Raw genomic sequence first — 22,555 nt, 5'->3', positions numbered from 1 at the left:
CCCGCGGTCGCGGCGCTGGAGACCCCCCATCTCCGGGGATGGGGGGGTAAATGGGGCCAGAGCCCCCCCGTCCCTCCCCGCGCCTCCCCGCGCCCTCGCCAGCCGTTTACGCGGCTTTTGTGTTGTTTTTTTTTTTTTAATACCGCTAATGTTTATCATTTGCCCAACAGGCTTGACAGATTTTGTTTCCTGTCGAGCGGCGCGGCTGTGAAGCCCCCCCGGTTGCCAAGGAGCCACCTCCCCGCACCGTCACGGGCTGATTTGGTATTCCGCGCGGCGCCCCGCCGCATTTCTGTATGCAAGACAAAGTGTTTTGATGGAGGACGATTGCAGGAGTGTCTGGAGGCTGTTTGGAGTTTTATGGGCTGTGCAGCACGCTCCGTGCTCGCTCGCCGCGCGGGGCTGCCGGGGCTTTGGATGGGGTCTGTCGTTTTTTCCCCGCCGAGAGGAGGCTGCCGGAGAGAGCAGCGCTGGCGGGGCGGAGGAGAAGGGGACACGGTGTAAGAACCCGCCTTCCCTTGCTCCTCAGCCGAAAACCGGGATCTTTACGTTTCCTCTCAACACGCACGCACCCCCATCGCCGCGCGGCATGGCAGCCGGTGGCGCCGGCTGGCAAAGGGTGGGCGAGCACGCTGGCGGCGGCTCTGCCCCCTCGCCCGCCCCCAGGCCCCCACTCCGTCCTTCCAGGTGCTTCCCCGAGCCGCGCCGGGGCGGCCCGCGAGGCGCCGCCGGGGCGTCCTTCGCGCCAGAGCCGCCCGCCGGCGGTGCCGGGAGAGCCGCCGAAGCCGCCGGGCCCCGCGAGCGGGGCGGCGGGCGCGGGCCGAGCTCGTCCCGTCGCCGGCGGAGGCTGGCGCGGGGCTCGGCCTCCCGCCTCGCCTTCGAAGCCCGCGCCCGGCTTTCCCCCCCGTGTTCGGCCGCTGCCTTTTGATGGCAGCGGGGGGCGGAGGGGGGCAAAGCCCTCTGCCCCTGCAGGTCCGAGCCCGCCCGGCAGCTCTCCCTGGTCTTGGCCCTTCGCGGCTTCCTCCGAGATAGCCGTTTTAGCGCGGCGGTTTTCGCCACTGTCTCTTCCACTTGGGTGAAACAGGGGAGAAGGGAAATAATAATAACGGCAATAATAAAAATCAAAAAGCGGCTTGATGTGGGCAAGAGAAGAAAACAAGAGAATGGGGTAGAGAACAGGCTAAATTTAAAATTGTAATTGGCTGACTTCCACAGGCTTGCGGGTGTTTTAATGACTCATAATAACTTCATTTAAAACCAGCTGAGCAGAAAATAGATTGGAGAGGAGCCTCAGGCCATTATGGATTTGTTTTTTTTTGACAAGCTCTGTTTTCGGCAGCCAGGAAGGCACTGGCGGAGGGCTCGGCTGCTTCGCTCTCCCCGAGTTGGTGGTCTGCCCGACAGAGATTGTATAGAAACCGGGGCCGGCTCTTTCTTTTTTTTTTTTTTTTTTCTTCCCCTGATTAAAAATAGATGCCTTGAGGTATTATTTTAGCATCGCTGTGGTTTGGTGCCTTTTTTTCTTTGCACTTTTGATGTGGTAAATGGAACATAAATAAAATTGTTTTTGAAATTACTGAATTAATTAGGTAGTAAAGCGACGACAGCGCATAAATTTACTCGGCAATTTTTTTTTAATCCATATTTCCCCCACCGCCACCTTCTTGCCAGTTGCAGCCTGTTAATAATACAGAATCCCAAATTTTTATGAATCCCCTGTGCTGGGGGAGGGAGGGGAATAGATGTCGGATCGTACCGGCGGGGCCCTCGTGCCGAAACCGCGGTGGGGAAGGGCCGAGGCGTTGCTGCCGCCGGCCCGCCCTCCTCCCCGCGCGGCCGCGGGAAATCACTGATTGCCCATCCTTCTCCTCCTCTACCCATCCTCCTCCTCCGGAGGATGCTCGCGGCTCCTCTTTTTTCCCTTATTTTTGCCTGGGCTACAGGTTGTGTTTCGGAGCGCCTCTCCCCGCAGCCTCATGGCCCCCAGCCCCGGGAAGGTTCATCTGGCAGCCGGGGACGGGGACCCGGGCGCGGGAAGGCGGCGGTTTAGCAAATGGCGAAATTGGTCGGGAGGGGGAAGGCGGCATTTGCTGCGCCTGCCCCCTCCGCCGCGCTCCTCTGCGGGGAGAGGGGCGGGAAGCCGGAGCCGTCGGGCGGCCGGGGGGCTGCGGCCCCCAGTTGAGGGCAGGGCAGCGGCGCAGGCGGGCGGGCGAAGGAGCGGCGCGCGTAGCCGGTTTGGGGCCGTTTACTGCTTCCTACCATCCGAAGTGCTAAAGCTGGAGAGCCTATTTCTCGTCCCCAATAAAGTAATTAAAGTGAATGGGCGTGCTGTTGGGGTGGTAGCAGCTAAAACTAGACGAGCCCCGCGTTAAGGCTCACCCAGCTAAGCCTGGCTTTAGGGGAGGGAGCCGGCAGCCCCTGCCTGCGCCCGCCCGAGCCGAGCTCACGGGGATGCTGACGGGGACGGTCGCCGTGACCCTTTCGAGCATCCCATTTCCGAGAGCTGCTTTCAACCCCGACAACGCTGCCCATCCTGGCTGTCCCCTTGCACTTGGGAAATTAAATAAGCTGAGGCCTCTCCCTCCTCCTCGCTTCGCTTCGGGGGCACCGCGGTCCCCGGGCAGCGCTGACCTTGCCGAGGGGGACGCCGGGGCGGCGATGACTGTGCAGATCGCGCTGGACGGAAAAAGCGGCGGCTCCTCGGCCGTTCGCGCCAGCCTCTCGCCGCAGGGGCCTTTATTAGGCAGGAGCTATAAATTTGCTCGCGCGGATATAAATGTACGGCAGGGAGGTTGGTGCCAACTGCGAGGCTCGCGCCGAAAGGCGGCTGATACTTGGCAGCACGCGGAGTCCCGTCCCGTCGGGAAGATCATCCGGAGATATCTATATACTGTAGGCGATACGAGGCGCTCGCTAAAAATACCCTCCCCGAACTTGCGCGTACGTTTGGAGAGGCTAATCGTTTCTACGGGCGTCGTTTAAAGCGCGGGGAAGGAGCGAGAGGGAGAGGAGGCAGCCCTGACACAGGCTCTGGATGTGCTGCTTTCAAATACGTCCTGCTCCCTTGAATAACAAACATCGAGCCGCGGTGGTTTTTTCCTGAGCCCTGTTATAATAAGCTCAGATGTTGGATGACATTTTTCCCGGTGACTCACATAGTAAAATTAACCTTGAACTATTTACATATTCAATCGCCGCCCTCCCTCCTCCTCCTCCTCCTCCTCCTCCTCCTCCTCCCCCCCCCTCCGCGAGCGTGTGTACATTACAGGAATCCTGGCTCCGTATCGGTTTTTGTTTTGCTGATGAGAAAGAAAAAAAAAAAAAAAAAGGGAAAAAAATTCCCCCGCCTGGAGTACATATCTACTTGAGGGAAAGAACACGCAGTCCTGGCCTTTGGAAATTGGCAGGCAGCGTGCTGTTCCCGCGCTGATAAGAGGTACTGTAAATAAAACTGTACGGCAGCGCCTGCTGTAAAATGCCCCGCGTCTGTACTCATTGTTCTGACAGCTCCGGCTTTTTTTGGGTCCGCTGTTTTGGTACACGCTGTGCTTCCTTATGTAAGCGAGCGCGCCCAGCTCCTCCCGGCGTTCGCCCTGTTTATTTTCGCCTCGCCAGGAATTTTTTCTCCCCCCCCGCCCGCCCCCCGGCCAGATGCTGGCCGCCTTCGCCCTTCCTCGCCGGGCCTCGCCGGGCGGCTCTGCGGGCTCCCGCTGCCCCTCCGGCCCCGGCCGTGCCCGCCCGCCGCTCTCGGGGCGTGGGGCACCTGCAGTGATCGCGGCGCCTGCGGCCCCGCGCGGAAGCGGGGAGAGAAAAAGCAAACCCCGCGTTTAGCACGACCCCAGGGCTTCCCCCCCGCCGCGGATGCGCCCCCGAGCGCAGCACCCCCCCGGCATCACCGGCGCGGCGGGGCGGGGGCGAAGGCCGGCAGGCGCTCGCCGGGGAGGACCTGTTGCTGCAGCGGGTCGCTGCGTCCTCGTGGATCGCGCTTTGCAGCAGCGCCGGGGCTTGGGAGAGCTTCGAGTGGCGATGGAGAGTCATTGCCTTGGCAACTGCCGGCTGCGCATCACCTGCGCCGGCGTGCCGGGCGGAGGTCAGCCCGCGGCCGCTGCCCTATCGATCCCCGTCCCCTCGCCGCTCCGGGCGGTCTCGGCACCCTTTACGCCGCGCTCCTCTCCCTGCTGTGGGTGAAGGGAGGGGACCGCCGGCAGCGCCCGCGTCCCCGAAAGCATCCCGAGCGCGCGCCCTTTCGGCCGGCGGCACGCGCAGGGGGAGCTGCCCCGCCGCCCGCCTCCCAGCGCCCCACGGCCCCTTTTTTGTGGGTTTAGCCCTCCGCGAGCGGCCGCGTGGCCCGCGCACACTCGGGTTGTTTTGAATGCAAACTTGACATCGCGGCGAGGGCGGCGGCGAACAACATATGCACAGTAAACAGGCAGACTGTCGTATTGATTAACAGATGAGACCTCTATTATCGATCAACGCTTGGCGAGAAAATTTATCACTTTTAATTTCGCCGCTGCCAAATATTTCTGCCTGCGAGCCAGCCGTTACCGAGACAATTTAAAGGCGAAGGAATTCTCTTTTTAATGCATCTCGTGATACCTCCCTCTCTCCCCCTCGCCTTTTCTGCGCGCCTTTCCCCGCATCCCACCCCGACGGTGGGGCGGGGGGCTCGGGGGGGCGGGGAGGGGATGTGGGACGCTGTCTGGACCCCTGGAAATGGGCGGCACGCCACGCTGCGGAGCGATGCCCCCCGCCTCGAAGGCGGCTCTGTCACGCTCGGCTCCTCACAACAGATGAATCAAACCTTGAAATCTAAGAAATGGGTCCACGGCTTTGTCCCGGCAGCGATGCTTCGGACGTGGCGTGTATCGTTAATCTGGTTTTATCTGGAAGTCACTTATCTGCTGCTGGGCATCCTGGTTTTTTCCCTTGCCCGAACTAGCGGCACACGTTGGTAGTGATTTTCTAAGAATTCCTCCCGATACCACATCCCTCTCCGATAGTCGAAGATGCCTCCGAGCTTCTCGCTCGATCGCGCCCTTTCGGCCGCGCCTGCGACCGGACGCATCCTCGGGTACCGTCTTCGGGTACCGGCAACAGCGGCTGCGACGGGAAGGGGCAGGAAACCAATTACAATTAGATCGGTTACAACGCTAATGAAACCCATTGACGTTTAATGATTTGTTTTAAAAAAAAAAAGGAACATTTAATTTCTTCCTGGCAAGCAACTCTTTATTGCGCGTTGCGTGCGAGGAACGGGACCGCGGGGTTCAGCGCTGCGGCCGCTTTTCGCGGCTGTGCGGGGGGTATAAAACGTGAAACGCCCCCCTCGCGCGGGTCCTGCGGTTTGAGCGATACCGGCGGCCGCAGCGACGTCCCCGCGCAGGTTTGGGCGGGCGTCCCTCGAATAACCCTCCTCTCCCCTTTCTCTCCCCAGCGGGCGCCAAAGCCCTGGTCTGCGATCAGTGCGGCGCCCAGTTCTCGAAGGAAGACGCCCTGGAGACGCACAGGCAGACGCACACCGGTACGTGGCCCTCCCGCTCCCTCCTTCGCTTAGGCGCCAGTTTAACGTTTAGGCTGCCTTTGTAACCTTTTGCCCCACGGGGAGCTTAACCCGCTGCGGTCCCCGCTTCTGACCTGCCCGGGTTCGTCGCTTGACTTTAATGCGATTAAGGTAAGTTGGGGCTGCGTTTTCTGCTGGACTCTGATTTGGAAACGGTTTCGTACTCGTCTTGAAAGCCGTGCGTGGCGTTTGCAAGGGAAACCTCCCCAAACGGCTTTTGGGGTTGGATACTTGCTGCCGTCTTATTTTGGCCAGTTTTTGCTGAGCTTGTAACGGTGACGTCGGTGGAAGGAGGAGCACAACCTGCCTCTGCGGTTAAACCGAGCGTCCTTGCACCGCTCACTCTCCGTTTCTCAAGCCACGTGCACCAAAATTTGACCGGCGTGACGGCACTTGGCCACCGTTTCAGGTTTGAGGGAAGCTTCCCAAGGGGTAAATACCCTCGTCAGGAGCGTTTGGATGCTCGGGAGCCCAAGAGCGATGAGTTACAGATCATTTGCAAACCCCAGCCTGCGCCGATAGTCGCGTTCCCGTTTTTCAAAGCGTTTGTAGGGATAACTGCGTTGCGGCTGGAGCTCTGGGGAGGTTTCGTTGCGCCGCCGCGAGGTGCGCGCGCGGGTGCAAGTGTCTGCTGGGCGGTCAGACCGCGCAGCGGGTGTGCAGCTGCTCCTAGGAAAGGGTGCTGGGGGACCTGGGACCCGAGGACGGGGCCTTGTGGAGGGCCGGACACAGCTGTGCACAGAAAACCTTTTTCCCCCGCGCTCGTGTGCGTTTAAAACCCTGACCGGAGCGGTTGCTGTGGCCGAGCCTTCCCTGGCTCTGCAGCTCGGGCAACGAATTCTGCAGCTTTTTAAAAGCCGCGTGTACGCTAGGTTGAGGAGGAGGAAGAGTCCTAGCGAGGCGAGGGGACCGACTCTGCTCAGGGATGAGCGACCCAAGCCCAGGCAGGGAGATAAAGGTGGCCGAGCAAACAGCAGCTGCCTCCCGGTTTCCTTACGTTTCCTGGACCTGTTGAGCATCCCGGGGCGGTTGGCAGGAGCCTGGCTCCCCTCGGTGCCCGGGGCTGCGTAACCCCGGCGTGACGTCGGGAGCGGATGCTGTGGAGCAGCGATTGAGCGATGCCCGCACCCAAAAGCATCCCGCAAATGCGGAGCAGCCGCACGGGTTGGCTAACGACCTTGACGCTTCTGCGGGGATTAAAGCCCCTTCGGTCGCTGAAACCTGGGGGCTGGACCGCGCCAGAGCTCAAAGGGCGACAGGACAGCGGAGCGCGGGGAAGCGGCGACCCAGGCGGAGCGGCTTTATCGTCCCCGCCTCCGGCTGTAAACACGGGCGGCTCGGTTACGCGGCGGAGAGGGGCTGGGTGGCTGGGGCAGCCGAAATGAATCGCTTCCTCTCCTCGGGCGGCCGGCAGAGAGCCCTGCCCTGGCACGGGAAGCATCCCGCCCCTGCCATCCCTATAATTAACCCCGTTCCCAAATAACGGCATCTCCCAGAAGGGGTTTTTTGGGGGCGTCCTCCCTTCGCCCTCAGCGGCAGGTTGGTTGGCGGAAGACCTCCCAAGGCAGAAAAATAGCCCTTTTTGGTAGATGCGCGGGTAGATTCCTTCACGGATGGCGTCAAAAACCGAGCAGGGCGTGTCTGGTGCAGGCTGGCCAAACGTACCCTCTTGGCTCAAAACCACGGTGCGTCGGGGAGGGCGCGGGACCCGTCTGCAAACGGTCGCTGCTTCTCCGGATGCTTTTCTGCAACGGATGGCCGCGATAAAGGGTTCTCGGGGTTTCTTTTCAGCACGTGGGGCTGTTTCTCGGGTGAACGGTCAGGGTCCAGGACCCCCCTTTCCCTCACTTATTTTTTTTCCCGGAGGAGCCCTCACTGCTCCTCCGAATGACAGTGCAAAACAGGAAGCCAGCCCGGTGCACGTGGGCTGCGTCAAACGCTGCTCGTCTCTTACGGCAGAAAACCTACGCCCTGCTTTCGGAGGCAAGGTGAAAAATAACAGTGGAGAAAGAGAAAACGGTTTCTGCCTGCAAGCGCCGAGCTGGCTGCGTGCTGCCTACAGCCCGGTCGACTCGGGACTGAGACGCCCTCTCCGGGTGTTCACTGTCCTTGGCCCCCGTCCCGCGGCAATAGGAAAAGCAGCAACTGTTTTGGCTCGTCTTCCAGCAGCACAAGCTCGGTGCCACGCCGGAGGCAGAGCGTGGAAAATTCCTTACCCTTCTCCTAAAACGTAGAGGAAAAAACGAAACGCGCTGAGGAGACGGGCCGAGGACCCCCAGCAAGCGCTGGGGGTGCTGGCACGGCCGCTGTTCGTGCTAACGGGGCTCGGGCTCGCCGCCGACTTTTATAAATATCAGAGGTGACTCGTCTAGAGTTTCCTGCCGCGTGCCAAGGCAATTAACGCGCGCGAGCGTGTACGCGCTGGGCAGCCGGTGTCAGTCAGCGGGCCAGCGCGCCTTTACTGCTGACCCACTTTCACGTGGGCACGCTCGCCGCCGAATATAGAGCGTGTTTTCTTCGGCATGTAGTTGGCTCTTTGATTTGTGGGGTCGGCGTGCCCCCGGCCGCTCCGCGGAGGATGCGCGGGAGCCTTCGCCCTCCCCTGCCCGCAGCCCTGGCGATGCCAGCTCCGGGACGCGAGCAGCAGAAAAGAGTTAATAAAACCAACGTGTAACTGAAAATTGAAAAGCTATAAATCTCTACCCCCCCCTTTTTTTTTTCCTTTTTTTTTTTTTTTTTTTTTTTGCTGGGATGTTGGTAGCGTTTTGATTTAATAGTTGGCCAAACACAAGGGTCTATTTTATTCAGAGTTTACAGGCCTCAGGGCTGTTATTCCTCCAAATTTAATAGCATTGAAATTGCAGGGTTGGCGATAATTTGCCTATCACTTTCTGCTCTCCCATTGATGTTTATTGTCAGCGGGATGGAATCTCAATCCGATTCACTTAGATAACATGTCTGTTAAACATTTAGATAATTGTGCCATCATTAACTTGTCACATTATTTTAGAGATTCAAAACAGTCGTGCGGTATAAGCGGAGGTACAAAGGGAGGAAAATCCGGCGCACGGGAGCAAGAACCCGGGAGAGGCGGCCTCGGAGGCGGTGGGATGCCCCGCGCTGGGTCCTGCCGAAAGCGTCGCCCGCGGCTGCTGGGGACGCTCAGCCTTCCTCTCTCTCTTTGCAGGGCTTTAAGCGCTTTTTTCCCCAAAAAAAAATTCTGCTCCTGTTCTAAACGCATATTCAGGTACACAGTGATTTTTTTTTTTTTTTTTTTTTTTTTAAATGCCAGAGCACTTGGCATTTTTCTGTTAAAGAGCATTGCAGAAACCCCGTTAGTGGCTGGGTTGGCAAGGGGGATGCCTCGGAGGAGGTGGAGGGGGGACCGCGCCGGGGTCCTGTTCTTGGCAAATTTACCTTTAGTCCAATTAATTACATATTTGACTTAATTCCTTCCTTTTGCTTTGCTTTCTCTGCCTCAAAATGGTACCCGCCTAAAAGATACCAGTGGTGGTTATGGGCACACATTGCGCTATTTTTCTCGCTGTTGGAAATTAAGGATTTTGAGCAAGTGGAACGTAACACGCAGGTTTGGCGATATGAGCCATAAATTACGTTGAAGCATAAATTCTGTGTGCCCAGCGTGGCGCCGCGAGCCGCGGCCGAGCCGGCTCTCCGCCGGGATGCTCCCCTGACTCCGCCGGCGGCCGGGGCTTCTCTCGGCGGTGGCACTGGCCGCCCACAGCCGTCTGCAACGTCCCCGCTCCGGCGGCGGGCGACTCGGGTTCGGGAGGTGCGATTCTGGACCCCTCTGGGTGCATCCTCTCCCACGGCTCGATCGGAGCGGTGCCCGGCCGCGAGCAGCCGGCGCGCTTCCTTACCGAAACCAACCCGACGTCTTCCTGGGCTGCCCGTGACTTCCTATTACCGTTTCACGGGACTCCTGAGAGTTTTCAGAGAGCAGCTCGATGAGGCTTCTGGGGGAAATACCACCGGGTAGCGTTTTTCTCCATAGCTACAGATAATGCACGGTAGTATTAAGTACGCTTAGAGGTAATTATGCCTCCCGTGCTCGCTTCGGTTGCGTGGTCCCGGCTGGGGGAGGGAGTGCGGGCGACGCTGCGCGGCGATGGCCAGACGACGCTTTGCGGTTTTCCTGTTGGATGCGAGCGTGGATTTTGGATGCTCGGGTACGGAAGCGCGGCGAAAGCTCCTGCGCGTGCTTCTCCAGCGTGCCGCCGTCCCCTAACGCTTCTGTCGGAGGCTGCGAGCGGCGGACGTGGCTGAGACGGGCTTCGGTTCGGGTGCGAGGATGCTGTAGAGGAGGCAGGAGTGCCCCGTGGTGCACCGGAACGGAGAAGATTGGCGCTGGGTTCAAACCGTGGCTCCTGAGCTTAGGAGACAAATCTGGTTAACCGTTGCACGTGGAGGGTGCGAAGACGTTGCTCCTGGCACCTCCAAACGCCGGCAGTGCCCGGCGGGAATCCTTGACCGAGCTGGGAAGGTCGGATTTGGGGCCGGGGGAGTTGCTACCAGAGGCACCTCTGGGGGTCTGTGGCTTCAGCAGCAACTGCAGACGTGAAGTGCCGACGGTGACGATGCTTTCCTGGCTGCTGTGGCGTTTCTGGGTACAGGCGTCCGACTGGAGCCAAACGTGCCCTGCGCAGGAGCGGCGTCTGTTCTGCAGCATCGCCTGTAAACGTATTTGTAAGAACCTTCGAAGAAATACCCCGTGCTTCGTTTTGGCTGCTCGGCCGGGAGCGGGACTCGCACGCTCCAACCTTCGGCTGTGGCAGAAAGAAACGAAAACGATGAGCCGAGGAAGGGCGAAACGGAGCAATCCCAATGCGTCCAAGATGCAAAGCCCTTTTAAATACTCGCGCGGCCAAGTTTGTTTGCAAAAAGGACTGAAAACGGTACAACTGGAGGGAAGGACGAGCACGTGGGTTCAGCTAGAGCCCGTCGCCTCTCCTGCGCTTCCCAGCTCGTGGCCCGGGTGCTCTTCCCACGCGAGCCGGTGTCTTCAAAGGAAAGTGGGTTTTGCAAACGTTTATTTCTATAAAATGGAGGGCTGGGACAGCTACGCTTTCCGTCGGAAGCCTCCGTTGTTCAGGAGCACGATGCACGCGGCTGTCGGCTTGCGCCCCGCCACCTCCGAGCGCGGCCGCGGCGCGCCGGGAGCTCGCCGGCAAGCGCGCGGAGCAGCGGGGTCGCCGGCGGCGGCGCCTCGTTAGCACCGTCCCCGGCCGGGCGGTGCGTGCCGCCGGCCCCGGCTTCTGCGGGGTCTCGGGCGGCGGGTGCTGGGGGCCAGCACAGAGCCCCTTTGTCTGACAGTAATGTCCTGTGACAGCGCTTGAAATCCGAGTCCCGGCGCGCATTCCTGAAACCGGGAATCTCCCTGCCTCCCAAAGCACGGCTGCTTTTTCTACCTTTACAGCAAAGGGCAGCAGAAAGTCCCCGCGCTCCAAGGTGGGCTCGTCGGGAAGCGCGACGAGGTCGGGCTTCGTGCGAGCAGCCTAGTCGCCGAAAAGAAGCCAGGAGGTGGAAACGTGGCGGACCCGCGCATCCGCAGCCGGTGGCCAATGGTCGGCCTTCAATTTTCCTGTGCAAATACTATTTAAAGCGCGATGAGAAAAGCCCTCTCGCTAAGCTACGGAGAAATCTTTCTTGTCCTTTAATTCTAGATGAAGGGGATTAGTGTGAACATATTTAACCTCTGACCCGCGGACAAAAGCATTATCAAATTTAGTTGCTGAGTGGCTCCCCGTTTAACCGAACCAGTGCAGTATCTCAGCAATTTTTTTTTTCCTTCCCTCCCTTGAAAGCTTTGGCATCCGTCGTTGCCCCCGGAGCGCGGGGGGACTTGGCAGCCCTCCTCTGCTGGATTCGAGATGCTTGTCAGAGCCCCCGTAAGGGAAAGCAGCGTCGGACGGCCGCTGCTAGAACCCGCGGAGGCTTCAAAAAGCACGCGAACCCCCCCAGAAAGCAAAGCTGTGGGCACGTTTAGGGCTGGTTTTCCCCTGGTTTCTTCGCGGCGCTGGCCACGCGGCCGCCTGCGGTGGCTCGGAGGATGCTTGGCCGTCGCTCGGGAGCCCAAAGAGATGCCCCTCGTGCCCCTTGGCTCCTCCTGTGGCTCCGGAGCAGGAAAGAAAACGCGCTCCCGGCTGCCGCGCTCCCGGCGAGCGCGGGGATGCTCGGCGCTGCCGCGCCGGGGCTTTATAAAATAGGGCTGAAACGCGGGCGAGGAGGCGGCCGGGGTCCCCTGGTCCGGCGGAGGAATGCCGAGAGGGGCCTCCCGTCAGGAGCCGGTGTCCGTTTACAGTGCATCTCTCATAAACCCGGCGGCGGGGGCGAGGGCAGGGGGACCGGCCCTCCTGGTATGTGATTGATTATCTGGTATTTATGCCATTGAGGACTTTTCAGCGGCTCGGGGTCAGGGGGTCATCTCATGTGTCTTGCTGCAAATCCGCTTCCTTTTGTACAGTGCGGGCTGGGTGAGCAGACACACAAAAACAGCTTTTTCTTTTCCTTGGGAAAAAGGGGAGGGGGGCGGGCTGGTGTCAATGAATTTTTTTTTTCAGCCTTTCCTGAATAGTGTCCTTTTTAATTCCAAAGAACTTTTAATTAAAAGTAGCAGGAAAGTTCATCTCGACAAGGTTTAACTTACCTTAGCAGTTACTTTTGTCCCCCGGGATTCGCGTCTCCCTGCTTTACAAAAAAAACCCACAAGAAACGAGGGAGAGGCTGCTCTCGGTACCCTTTTGCATCTCCCCGGGTTTACCGAGAGCGCCTTTTCATCTTTTCTCTTTTTTTTTTTTCCATGATGGGGGTGCAGGAATAATAAGCGGACGCTGCGAATCCCGGCTTTGTGCCTCGCGGCAGCCGGCCGCTCCGCCGGCCGTGCTTGGCCGGGGGCGGGCGCCCGCGCCGCCAAAAGGGTCGTTTCGTCGGCTGGGATGCAGCCCGGGGCTCCCCGGCGTCTCCTCGGGGCCAGAGGGTGCCAGCGGGGCCGGGAGAGACCCAGGAGCGGGTGGGCGACGGGCGGGCGCGGCTCTGCGCCGGGAGGGACGATGGCAACGGTGACGGTGGCGATGCTGATGGTGGCCGCGGTGATGGTGGGATGCCGCAGCCCCGCGGGCGAGCGCAGGGGCACCGCGGAGGGCGGGACGTGACGCCGCTGGCCAGGGACATCGTCTGCTGTCCCCTGAAACCCCCCTGGCAGGGAAAAGCGCCCGCTCGCCGTGACGCGCCGGTTGGAAAACGCGCGTGGGGGGGACTGTTTGGCCAAAAGGAGGCGGGGGGCGGCTCTGGGTGGACCAGAAACACTGGCGAGCGCTTCGTCTCCTCGCTCAAGCTCTTTGTTTCACCGGAGCAGCTTCTAACACATTAGTTTAACCATCGCTGGGAAAGCAATGGGGACAAATATGTTTTCGACAGAAAGTCAAATTATTTTTTCAGCTGGTTTCACTCCAAATTCCGACTGGGAAGAGGAAATCTGGGAAGCCGTCGTGGTGACGACGAGTCAGCGAGTAGCTGACAGCTCCCCTTCTGACGTGCTGGCCAGAAACGCCGCCGCAGCGTGCCTCCGATTGCCCGGGGGAAGCGCTCGTCCTCGGGAAGGGCAGGGGTGGATCCGGGGCGCTCCAGCATGGAGAGCGCTGGGACAGGCTTAGGGGAAAGCGTCACCGAGGGGAGATGCTGCGCAAAGATACCCCGATACCGAACAGATTGGTGCGTTTTGGTCAAGCGGTGTTTGTTTCGCCGGGAAAGAGGGCAGCTTTTCATCCGTACCGTTAGGGGTTGCAGGAGCTGAATACCGCTTTTTGCCAAGGATGCTGGGGTGCGAGGGAGTTTCGATGCACGAGGCGCAGGCGTGCAAGCTCGGTTCGGCAGCGCCGGCATCCCCGCCGCAGGCAAAGGGAGGTGGGTGCCCCCCGAGCATCGTCCCCTCCCGCCGGCGCGGTGCTGGCTCCGGGGCACGCTCCGTCGCTGCAGAGGTAAACCGCATCCCCCCGCTCCGGCATGCTTTTTCCCTTCCCAGGAAAGGTTTCCTGCGGCTCCAAGCGTGCCGTTTTTCACGCCTGCGTTAAGGCTGAGTTGCCGCCGCCGGCTCCTTCGGGATCTAAACGGAGACCTGTTTGCAAGGGCGCGATACCGCCCAGCTCTCCCCGCTCAGCTGCGTGGCCGGACGGGGCTCGACGGCGGCGGCGTTCATCCCTCCGGCCGGCGCGCAGGGAGGCCTTTTGTGCCGGCCCCCATCTCCCGTGGGCTTTGTGCGGCGGCGGCAGGACGCAAACGCCGCCCTCTCGCACCCTCCCGTCCGGGCTCCCCGGGGCAGGTTATCGTATTCCTGGTGGGTGTTACAGGGCTTCCCGTGACCGTAAGCTGGTTGGTACCAAAATGCCTAATGGGTGCTGAAAAGGGAAGGTTGTCCCCGTTGATGCGCTACGTTTTTGGCCGCCCGAAGGCTTTTTATGTATATTGATAGGTTTTGACAGATATTCGGTACGAGGAGGAGGCGTGGGGGTTCCACCTTTTGCAAGGAGGGCATGCCTCCAGCTTCGGCCAGAAGGCTTCAGGGTTTGTAAACATCTCCAAACACCTGTTTGGCCTAAAACTACAGAGATCGGGCTCGAAAGCGCAGCGCACCGTAGGCGCGAAGCCCCGGCAGCGCGTTCCCAGGCTCGCGTGGTGCCGGGAGCTCGGGAAGCTCTCGCCTCCCCCAGCCGAGGGGTGGAAATGCAGTAAAACGGGATCGGCCCCTAAAAAGGCCGTCAGATTTTCCTTTCCAAAGGCGAGGTTTGCACGACGCTCGGTTTCTTCGGGAGGAAGAGCCGCTCGTGCTCTGCTGGTGCAGGTTTGGGTGATGCTGGGCAAGCCCGGGGACCGCGTGCGGGGAGGGCAGGATGCGGCCGGACGCTGAGCGTCCCAAGGAGCCGCCCGCGTCCCTTGCTTTGCGGGCAGGTCTCCGCGCGTGGGCTCGCAGCCTGCCCTGGAGGTGGGGGCGCGCCGCAGTCCTCCTCGGCGGCCCTTCCCCCCCCAAACGCAGCCCTCGATTGACGCCCTGTTTGGACCCGCGGGCTGCCTGGCAGCGCTGCACCCAGCGCCGGTCCAGCTGCCGCCGTGATTGACGCAAAGCCAGTCTATAAATAAAGTCTTTCTCTCCTCTCATAAAGACTTTGCGGTTTAGTTTGCTTTCAAGGTCAAGATCAGACCTTTCTAAATAAACACATATCAAAGGATCATTAGCGGAGCAGCACTGTTAAATTGAGATATTAACTTCTGTCAGCCGCGCGTTTCCTTTTTGTTCTGTAACTCGCGACTGCGGCGGGTTTTTATTATTTTGGCCCTAGGCGGTAGCATCTGGCTTCTGTAGAGACTGTAAAAATTAAAAAGCAACACAAATCATTGCGAGAGAAAAGCAGTAAATTCAATGATAAGAATTTAAAATTAAAATGTTTCGGCGCTTTTATATTCCGCGAAACATGAAACGAATGAGTTGTGTGCCTGTTGCCATAAAGCCGCCGCCGCTAATAGTCGCTGGGCTCTTTCCCTCCCCGCTCGCTCTCCCTCGTAATCGTTCTTGCCTGAGCAATCGCAGAAAAGCGCAATGAAGGAAGACGGTGATGATGATGATGACGGTGATGGAGATGCAGGGCGGCGGGGAAGGGGGCGAGGTGCCGCCGATGGGTCCGGGGGGAGCAAAGGGCCCCCCGAAAGGGAGGCGAGAAGGGGATGCGCTCGTCCCGCCGCGCTCAAAGGGAGACGGAGAGGTCGAGCGGGGAGGGTGTGACTAATGCGCCGGGTCACGGGGATGCGGGACCGCATTGTCCCCCGGGTCCAGATGGCCCCCGGAATAAATCACCCCCGGCGGGCGCGGGCCGCCTGTGCCAGAGCCGCGGCTCGGGGCTTGCCGCCCGCTCCCCCGGTCGCTGCGGGCGCCCGGACTTCCAGCACCCTCCGTGTGCGTCCCGCGACGGGGAGAGCGGGGCCGCGGCCGGGTGGCAAGCAGCACCGCGCGTCGCTGCGGGGGCGAAAAACGAGGCGTTTAGGTGTGGGGGATTTTTTAATCCCCTGTGCTTGCAAGGTCGATGTTGTACATCTGCTCTGAAACGCTTGAGTTTTTCTAGGCGTTGGTAAAAAGGCCAGCGGGTGCCGAGGCGGCGGGCAGTGCCGGGGAGGGGGCATGCCCTGCCCTCCTGTTGCAGCCGGGGCGGCCGCATCCAGCCCCCCCGCAGGAAAAGCAGCAGCAGAAGAGCAGGCAGCGCCGGCTGCTTTTTAAGAATTAATTTCCCGCAGTCGGTTAAAGTTGGGAAGAAAGCGGCGCTATCTCCGAGTAAATAATAATAATCAAACAAATGCCCCCTTGGGAGAATTTGCCTTCCATAAAGATGTTAATTAGCGCGGAAGCTGAGCCGCGGAGTCCGGAGGCAGCCTTTGAAACCGGGATGATTTGGTGACTCCGGCACAAAACGCGCACATCTCGTGTGTTTATCATCCGGGGCCTTCCCCCCCGCGCTCTATTTAACCATGAAGGCTGTCGGGGCCGTTGGGCTGCAACCAAGCGGCCGGCATGGCTAACGGGTGCCACCGTCACCCCCCGGAGCGGCCGGGGGGTCGTGAAGGGCTGGCTCTGCCATCCCGGCGCGACACCCTTAAAAACCCGTGCGTCCACGCGTGCACGCGCAGGCGTCGTGTGTCGCGATGGCAGCATTCAGGGAAGGGCTCCTTCGCACCGCACCGCGGGTTTGCTTCGGCGCTGCCGCCGAAAACGCCGCTTTCGGTTTCATAATAATCCCGAAAACAGACACCGAAACTGGGTTAATCTTCTTACCCCGAGCGGCGTGCATCCGCCGCCCTCCCGGGGCAAAACACAGCCTCGGTGCTGATGCCACCGGCCAGCACCCCTGGGACCGTGCTGGTGCCCGCTGCTTCTGCCTCTCCTTCATCACCCGTCCTCCTCCTCCTCCTCGGCTTGCTGCCAGCGGGATGTGTGCGGCGGCCCCAGGCAGCCCTCCGTGCCGAGCTGATCCCGGCGCCTTAAGTACGTGCTTAAGTCCCACCGGCTGGAATGGTTCTCAATCCTACCCTACCCGGGCTGTCCGAGCCGGGGCGGCCGTCGCCTGCCCAGCCCCTGCCTCGGGCATCTGCTGCCGGGCAGCGAGGGGGCCAGCCCGCACCCTCCGCGGTGGGCGTCCCGCTCCGAAGCCGGCGGAGGGGCGGGCGCGGCCGCCTGGGCGACGGCGTCGTGCGTGGGGATGCCCCAGGCGACGCACCCCTTGCCAGCGCTGCCGCCAGCTCCCTGGAAGGGAGGGCTACCTGCAGCTCTCGGGCTGCAGTCGCCGATGGTTTCGTCCGCTTGCCTCCGCGGCCCCGAGGATGCTGAAAGCACCGTCCTCCCCTAGCGCTGCTTTCCACGCACGCCAGCAGCCTGCAGCCTCCCCTGCAGCTGCAGCCAGCAGCATTGTCCGGGAGGTGGAGGCTGGTAGGGAGCCCTTGACGTGCTGACAAAAAAACATCAGACGTCCCTGAAATCTCATCTGGGGAGAGCCAACAACCCTGCTTTGCACGGCCAGAAGGTTTTGGAACCGTCTGCCTCGGCCCTAAGGATAGCGGCAGTTTTGCGTGCCTCTGTGGCACGTGCATCACCTAAGAGATTAGGTTAAATACGGGGGTTGGAGGAGGAGCGAGTCTTGTTGAAGACCCCGCGTTTGCAGGACACGAGTCGAGGGTTTGGGGGTTTGACGGTGGGCGCAAGAGGCAGCGCCGGGCTCCGTCGGCATCCTTCGGTGCGTGCACCCTCGTGCCTGCTGTAACGCCGGAGCCTTCCCGGCGCGCCCCTCTGCAGCCTTCGATTACGGGTTTCTAACGCTATCGATTATCGCTGCAACGGCTGGACAGATCTGCCTCGTTTTTTGAGTCTCCTAACACCGCTCTGAGGAGAGACAGGGAAACGATGGCAGCCTGAGGAGGAGGGTTCGGGGAGGGCGGTTCGGTTTGCGCATCCCGATGTTGGCTCCGCGCGCCTGGGGACCACCGGAGCCGCGCTGCCGCGGCTGGGGCTCGGCGGAGGATGCTTCCCCGGCACGGTGGCATCGGTCCCCTTCGGTCCCCCCTCCCCTGCCGCCGGAGCATCCCTGGTCCCCGGGTCGCCCTACGCCCACCTGTGCCGGGGGTCCGGGCCCGGCGGTGCTGCCGCGGGGTCTGGGGGGCTGGCGGGGAGCCGGCGGGAGCGCGCAGGCGCGCGTGCACGCGCACGGGGGGAAAAACTTGAAGTCAAATGTCTGAAAGTCAGATCCCTTTTTAGTATGAATTTGCTGTATCTCATTCTGAGCACTAATTCCAATTTAATTGCAAGTGGCCTGAAGCCTCTTCAATAGGAGTAACAAATGGTTTGATTTTGTAAACTTCATCAGACTGCATTTTAAATGCGACACACTAGCCCGGCTCGAATGCCAATGAAGCACTGAAGTAGCTCTCTGTTTACTAATTATCCGTTTTTACTTCAAGCCACGCTGGCTGGCTTGTCTGATTAAATCGGATTTGTGGGATAGAGAACAGCTAGCAGAGTTTTCTCTATAGTAAACGAGATTGAAACTATGGGCCGCCTGGCTGCACACTGTAAATTATATTTCCTTTTAAAGGGGACGTGTCGCCTTTCTCCCGCCGGCGCACCTCCCGCATCCTAAACTTCCCGGCGCGGGAGCGCGCCCGGCTCCTTTCCGAAGGGAGACCCGCCCTGCCGCCCTCGCCCGCCGCCATGCCGGTTTTTATTTTAAGTCCTCCTCTCGCGGAGGCGGCGGGCGGGGGACGGCGCCGCGCTCGACGCCGTGGTGCCTGCAGCGTCCCTCGCCGCCAGCCGGACAGGGGCGGAATGCGGCGTCTCGCATCGTGCTTGTCTTTACGTCCCCGGCGATGGCGCTCGTTTGGGAGCCAGCTGCCGGAGGAGCGGGGCGTGCGCCCCCAGGCTTGCAGCCGAAGGGGTTTTTTCTCCCTGGAACGAGCATCCGTGCCCTAAAAACCAGATTTCCGACCCCCCCGCTATGTAAAACCGCCTCGCGCGACGCAGCCGGTGCGCTCTCCCAAAGAGCGCCCAAAACCCACCCTGCTCTGGCTTCTGCCCCAAGCCCCACGGCAGCGCCGGCAGCCGCCCCCTTCATGGTCACGGCTGCCAGCAAACGGCGCCGGTCTGGCAGGGACGCGCAGAGCCGAGGAAGGTGGGCGAAGGTGGCTGCCGCAGGCGGCGTAACGGGGCTGCGCTTAAACCTCCCTCCCCGGTTGCTAAGACTTTAATTCCGCGAGCTTGACCTACGCCGCCCCCTCCCTCGGTATCTATCCTTGTGCCCGGGGGGCTTTTTATATTTTAATTTGCTTTTGAACATCCTGCGAAATTAATGGCGCGCTCGGGGCCATTGTGCGGCGTACAGTAGAGGGAAGGGCCGGCGGCGCCCGCCGAGAGCCGCCGCGTTTCCCGGGGAATGAATTGCTCGCCCGCCTTCGCCCCTTTTAATTGTTGACAGTAAAAAGCGTTTAAATGCCGCTTAATTTGTAATCATCTTCCCGCAAAAAGGGGAGAAACCATTAAAACGTCAGGGAAATGAATAAATCCGTCTCTCGCTGGTTTGGGGCGGCGGCGTTTCTTTATCGGGGGTGATTTTTCTTCCGATGGCTGAGGGCTGGCTCGGGGCTGCTCCAGCTGGGAGCCCAGGGATGCGCTCGGGGTGGGAGCCCAGGGCCGCGCTCCGGCCGGGAGAGCGGCGCCGCGTCCCCGCGCCGCCCGGTGCGGCTCTCCCGGCGGCAAGCCCGGCACCGCCAAAGCCCGGCTGCGGCAGGGACGGCAGCGACCCCGGCCACCCTCTCATCAGCTTTCCCGTTTTCTCCCGCCTCCCGTCCTCTCTCCCAAGGCGGCAGATGGCTGCACGTGCAGCTTAAAAAAAAAATGTAAAAAATCGACTTAATTGAAGGCCCGCAGCGGGACGGTGCCCGCAGAGCCCCTGCTCGGTGCCGCCGTCCTCGGCTGCTGGAGAGCCGCGTCGGCGGAGCCTCGGGGCTGCAAACAAGCGGTGCCTGACCTCGGTCCTCCGCGTCCCGCTGCCGGGCGCGGGGCTCGACGCCGGGATGCAGGGCCGCCTCCTGCGTCCTCCGCCTCCGCGCCGGGCGTCAGCCTTCGCGCCCCGCGGATGCTCTGCTCTTGGAGGGCGGCGAGCGCCGGGCGCCTCCGCAAGCCGCGCCCGTGCACGTCGACCTCCCCGTTCGGGGTGCGCGTTTATTTACTCGTGCGTTACCTAAAAAAAAAAAAAAAACAAATAAAATTGAAAAATGCCTTTTGGCGGGTCCTGGCAAGCAGCACCCCCAAGGGGATGGCCGCCTCCGGGGGTCCAGCACCGTCCCCGTGGACCGGCGGGTGCATCCCCCCGTGCGGGCACGAGGCAGCTCGTCCCTGTCGCTGCGGCTGCCGGAGTGGGCCGGTTTTTTTTTTTCAAGCGGGGGCCAATTAGTTTCACAAATGAGGGCCCTACGGTGCCAGGGAGGATTTGTTACGGCCCCGCGCGCCGGCCCGGCGGCATTGTCCTGCCCTCCGCCCCCGCGGGAGCCCATTGTCCCCGGCCCCAGCGGGGGCTGCTGGCGGCAGATTTATCGGGGCCGGCGTCCCGCCGGCCAGGGCCTCCGCTCCGCAGCTGGCCGCGGCGCTGGGGGCTCAGCCCCGGGGACCTTTGACCCGTCCTGCTGTCACCGCCGGGGCCGCCGAGGGCCGCGGGGCCGCATACCTCTCGGGATTTGCTTCGCACGGCCCGTTCGGGGCTGCCTGCTTTTTTTTTTTTTTTATTTTTTTCTAGGTTTTTTTTTGTCTCGGGAGCGTTTTGTCCGCAGCTGCGTGGGGGATAAATCCCTGCGGAGGGAGAAGGGCAGCTCCCGCGCGGGGCCGCCTCTCTCGCTGCTTTTATTCCCATTTCACCAGGGGCTTTCTGCAGATTTTGGAGCGTTTCTGGGCAGCCCGCTGCGTGCTTCGCCAAGGCTGGGACTGAGCGTCCCTCCTGCCGGCTCCCGCGTCCTTGGAGCTGCAGGGCAGAGCTGGCCGCGGCGTGCCACCACGACGCCGGGGTGGGTGACGGTGCGCACCGAGACGCGCTCGGGGATGCCCGTCACCCGGCTGGTCCCCGGCTGGGGGTGTGGGCTGGGGAGCAGCCTTAGCTGGCACCCGCCTGCGGGCCAGGCAGGACCACGATGCCGACACCGCCGCGGCAGGTGCCCGCTGCCCGCCGTTTCCCGGCCCCGTGGTGCAGTGGTCCCGGTGGGCCCCCCTCCGCCGGCTTCCCCCGGGCTGGTTTTGGCAGCACGGCGAGCAGCCCCCCCAGCCCCGCTGTTCCTAAAGGCAGCGCAGATCCGCTGGTTACCTTGAACATCTTGCTGCTGCTAATGAATTGCTAATACAATTTTCTAGATAATTTTATTTCCATAGTCCTCACATTTTAATGTCTCCAAAAAGCTAGCATTTATTTGCTTAATCTCCCCGCGTAATACAATTTGCACTGACTCATAGGTTCTGAACAATCAGCTATGCATAAACGACAGCAAATTGTTTAATAACACAAAGGTCTGATATTTTTATTGACCGTGTGTAAGTACCTGGTGGGGTTGGGTTTTCTCCCCGCTTTTGCTGTTGAGTTGACACAGCCGGTTTTATACCCGTGCCCGTGGCTGGTAGGATGGAGCTTGTGTTTGTGGTACGGCTCGGGATCGCACGCAGCGCAGGGGTGGGCGCGTTGCCCTCTTGCATCCAGCCCCCTGCTCCCCGGGGCAGCTTTGTGGGGCGCTTCGTGGGGTCCCCTTTCCTCCCCTTGGGCATGGGGAGGTCTGAGCTCGGCAGCTTTCGCAGGTGCGTGGGGATGCGGTGCTCACCCAGCAGCTGCCTTGCGTTTGGGCGTCCCTGGGCATCGCAGGGCGGGGGCCTCCAGCTGCCTGCAATGCAATAAAAGCCCCCTGCCCTCCTCCGGCGTTCTCCCTGCGGGGCTGGCGGCGGCAGGGTCAGGGTGGCCCGGGTCCCACGCCGGGACCCCAACGACACCCAGAGCCCCGCGGCTCTCGGGGTCCCCCCTGCTGCAGGAGCACCCCCGCTGCCGGGAGGGAGTGGGGACCCCCAACACCTGGCGGGGCGGTGGGACGGGGGCGCCGGGTGGTGCCTAAGTCGGATCTCCCCCCCTCTCGCAGGTACGGACATGGCCGTCTTCTGCCTGCTGTGCGGCAAGCGGTTCCAGACGCAGAGCGCCCTGCAGCAGCACATGGAGGTGCACGCCGGGGTGCGCAGCTACATCTGCAGCGAGTGCAACCGCACCTTCCCCAGCCACACCGCGCTCAAGAGGCACCTCCGCTCCCACACAGGTACGACGGCGCGCCGCTCGGGGCTGGGGCGGCTAGGGCAGGCTTCTTCCCCACCTATAAAAAACAAGAAAGGTGAAATTGTCTTAAAAGCATCGAGGCGACCGCAGCTGAGGTTGTTTGGATTTGAAAAACGAAACGGAAAAAAAAAAAGCCGCGTGTAATAAGTTGATCCGGTATAAGGTGACATGTGACCTTCTTAGGGGATGTGCGATCATACCCGCCTCATCGGCTTACAGGCGGTAGATGCACATAATCAGCGGGTGCTCGGCCCTAATGGGATTAGGGCGACCTGCGCTACGTGTAGCTGGTGCTTCAGTGGCGCAGCCCGCCGGGGCAGGGCTCGGCTCCGGGAGAGCTGGGTGGGCGAGCGGGGCTTTGGCCGCCTGACGCCGCGTCCTCAAAGCACCCGCGCCATGTCCTCGGCTCCTCCGCCAGCGTCCCCGGGCAGGACCAGGGGACGGCGGGGGGAGAGGTCCCGTCACTCGGGTCTGGCTGCAAAACCCCCCCGGTGCAGGAAAAAGCCAGTCCTTGGGGGACGAGTGGGGTCGTGCGGGGGGAGCCTGCCCAGTGCTTTGCAGCCCCGCCGTGCATCGCGGCCAGCGCCACGGCTCT

At 61.2% G+C, this 22,555-nt stretch overlaps 1 protein-coding gene across 2 annotated transcripts in view; it reads left to right on the top strand.

Moving 5' to 3' along the window:
* Positions 1-22,555, top strand: part of ZBTB16 (zinc finger and BTB domain containing 16) — a 62,275-nt gene that overhangs the window by 34,655 nt on the left and 5,065 nt on the right. Inside the window, exons 3-4 of one of the 2 annotated variants that reach the window (XM_075172794.1) lie at positions 5,438-5,524; positions 21,773-21,943. In XM_075172794.1, coding sequence (XP_075028895.1) covers positions 5,438-5,524; positions 21,773-21,943 — 258 coding nt within the window. The remainder of the gene's footprint in view (positions 1-5,437; positions 5,525-21,772; positions 21,944-22,555) is intronic. The other variant, XM_075172795.1, reaches the window with a different exon arrangement.

This window comes from Calonectris borealis, chromosome 24, assembly GCF_964195595.1.
Source record: "Calonectris borealis chromosome 24, bCalBor7.hap1.2, whole genome shotgun sequence".
NCBI classification, from domain to species: domain Eukaryota; kingdom Metazoa; phylum Chordata; class Aves; order Procellariiformes; family Procellariidae; genus Calonectris; species Calonectris borealis.
This window is presented reverse-complemented; position numbering and strand designations above follow the sequence as displayed.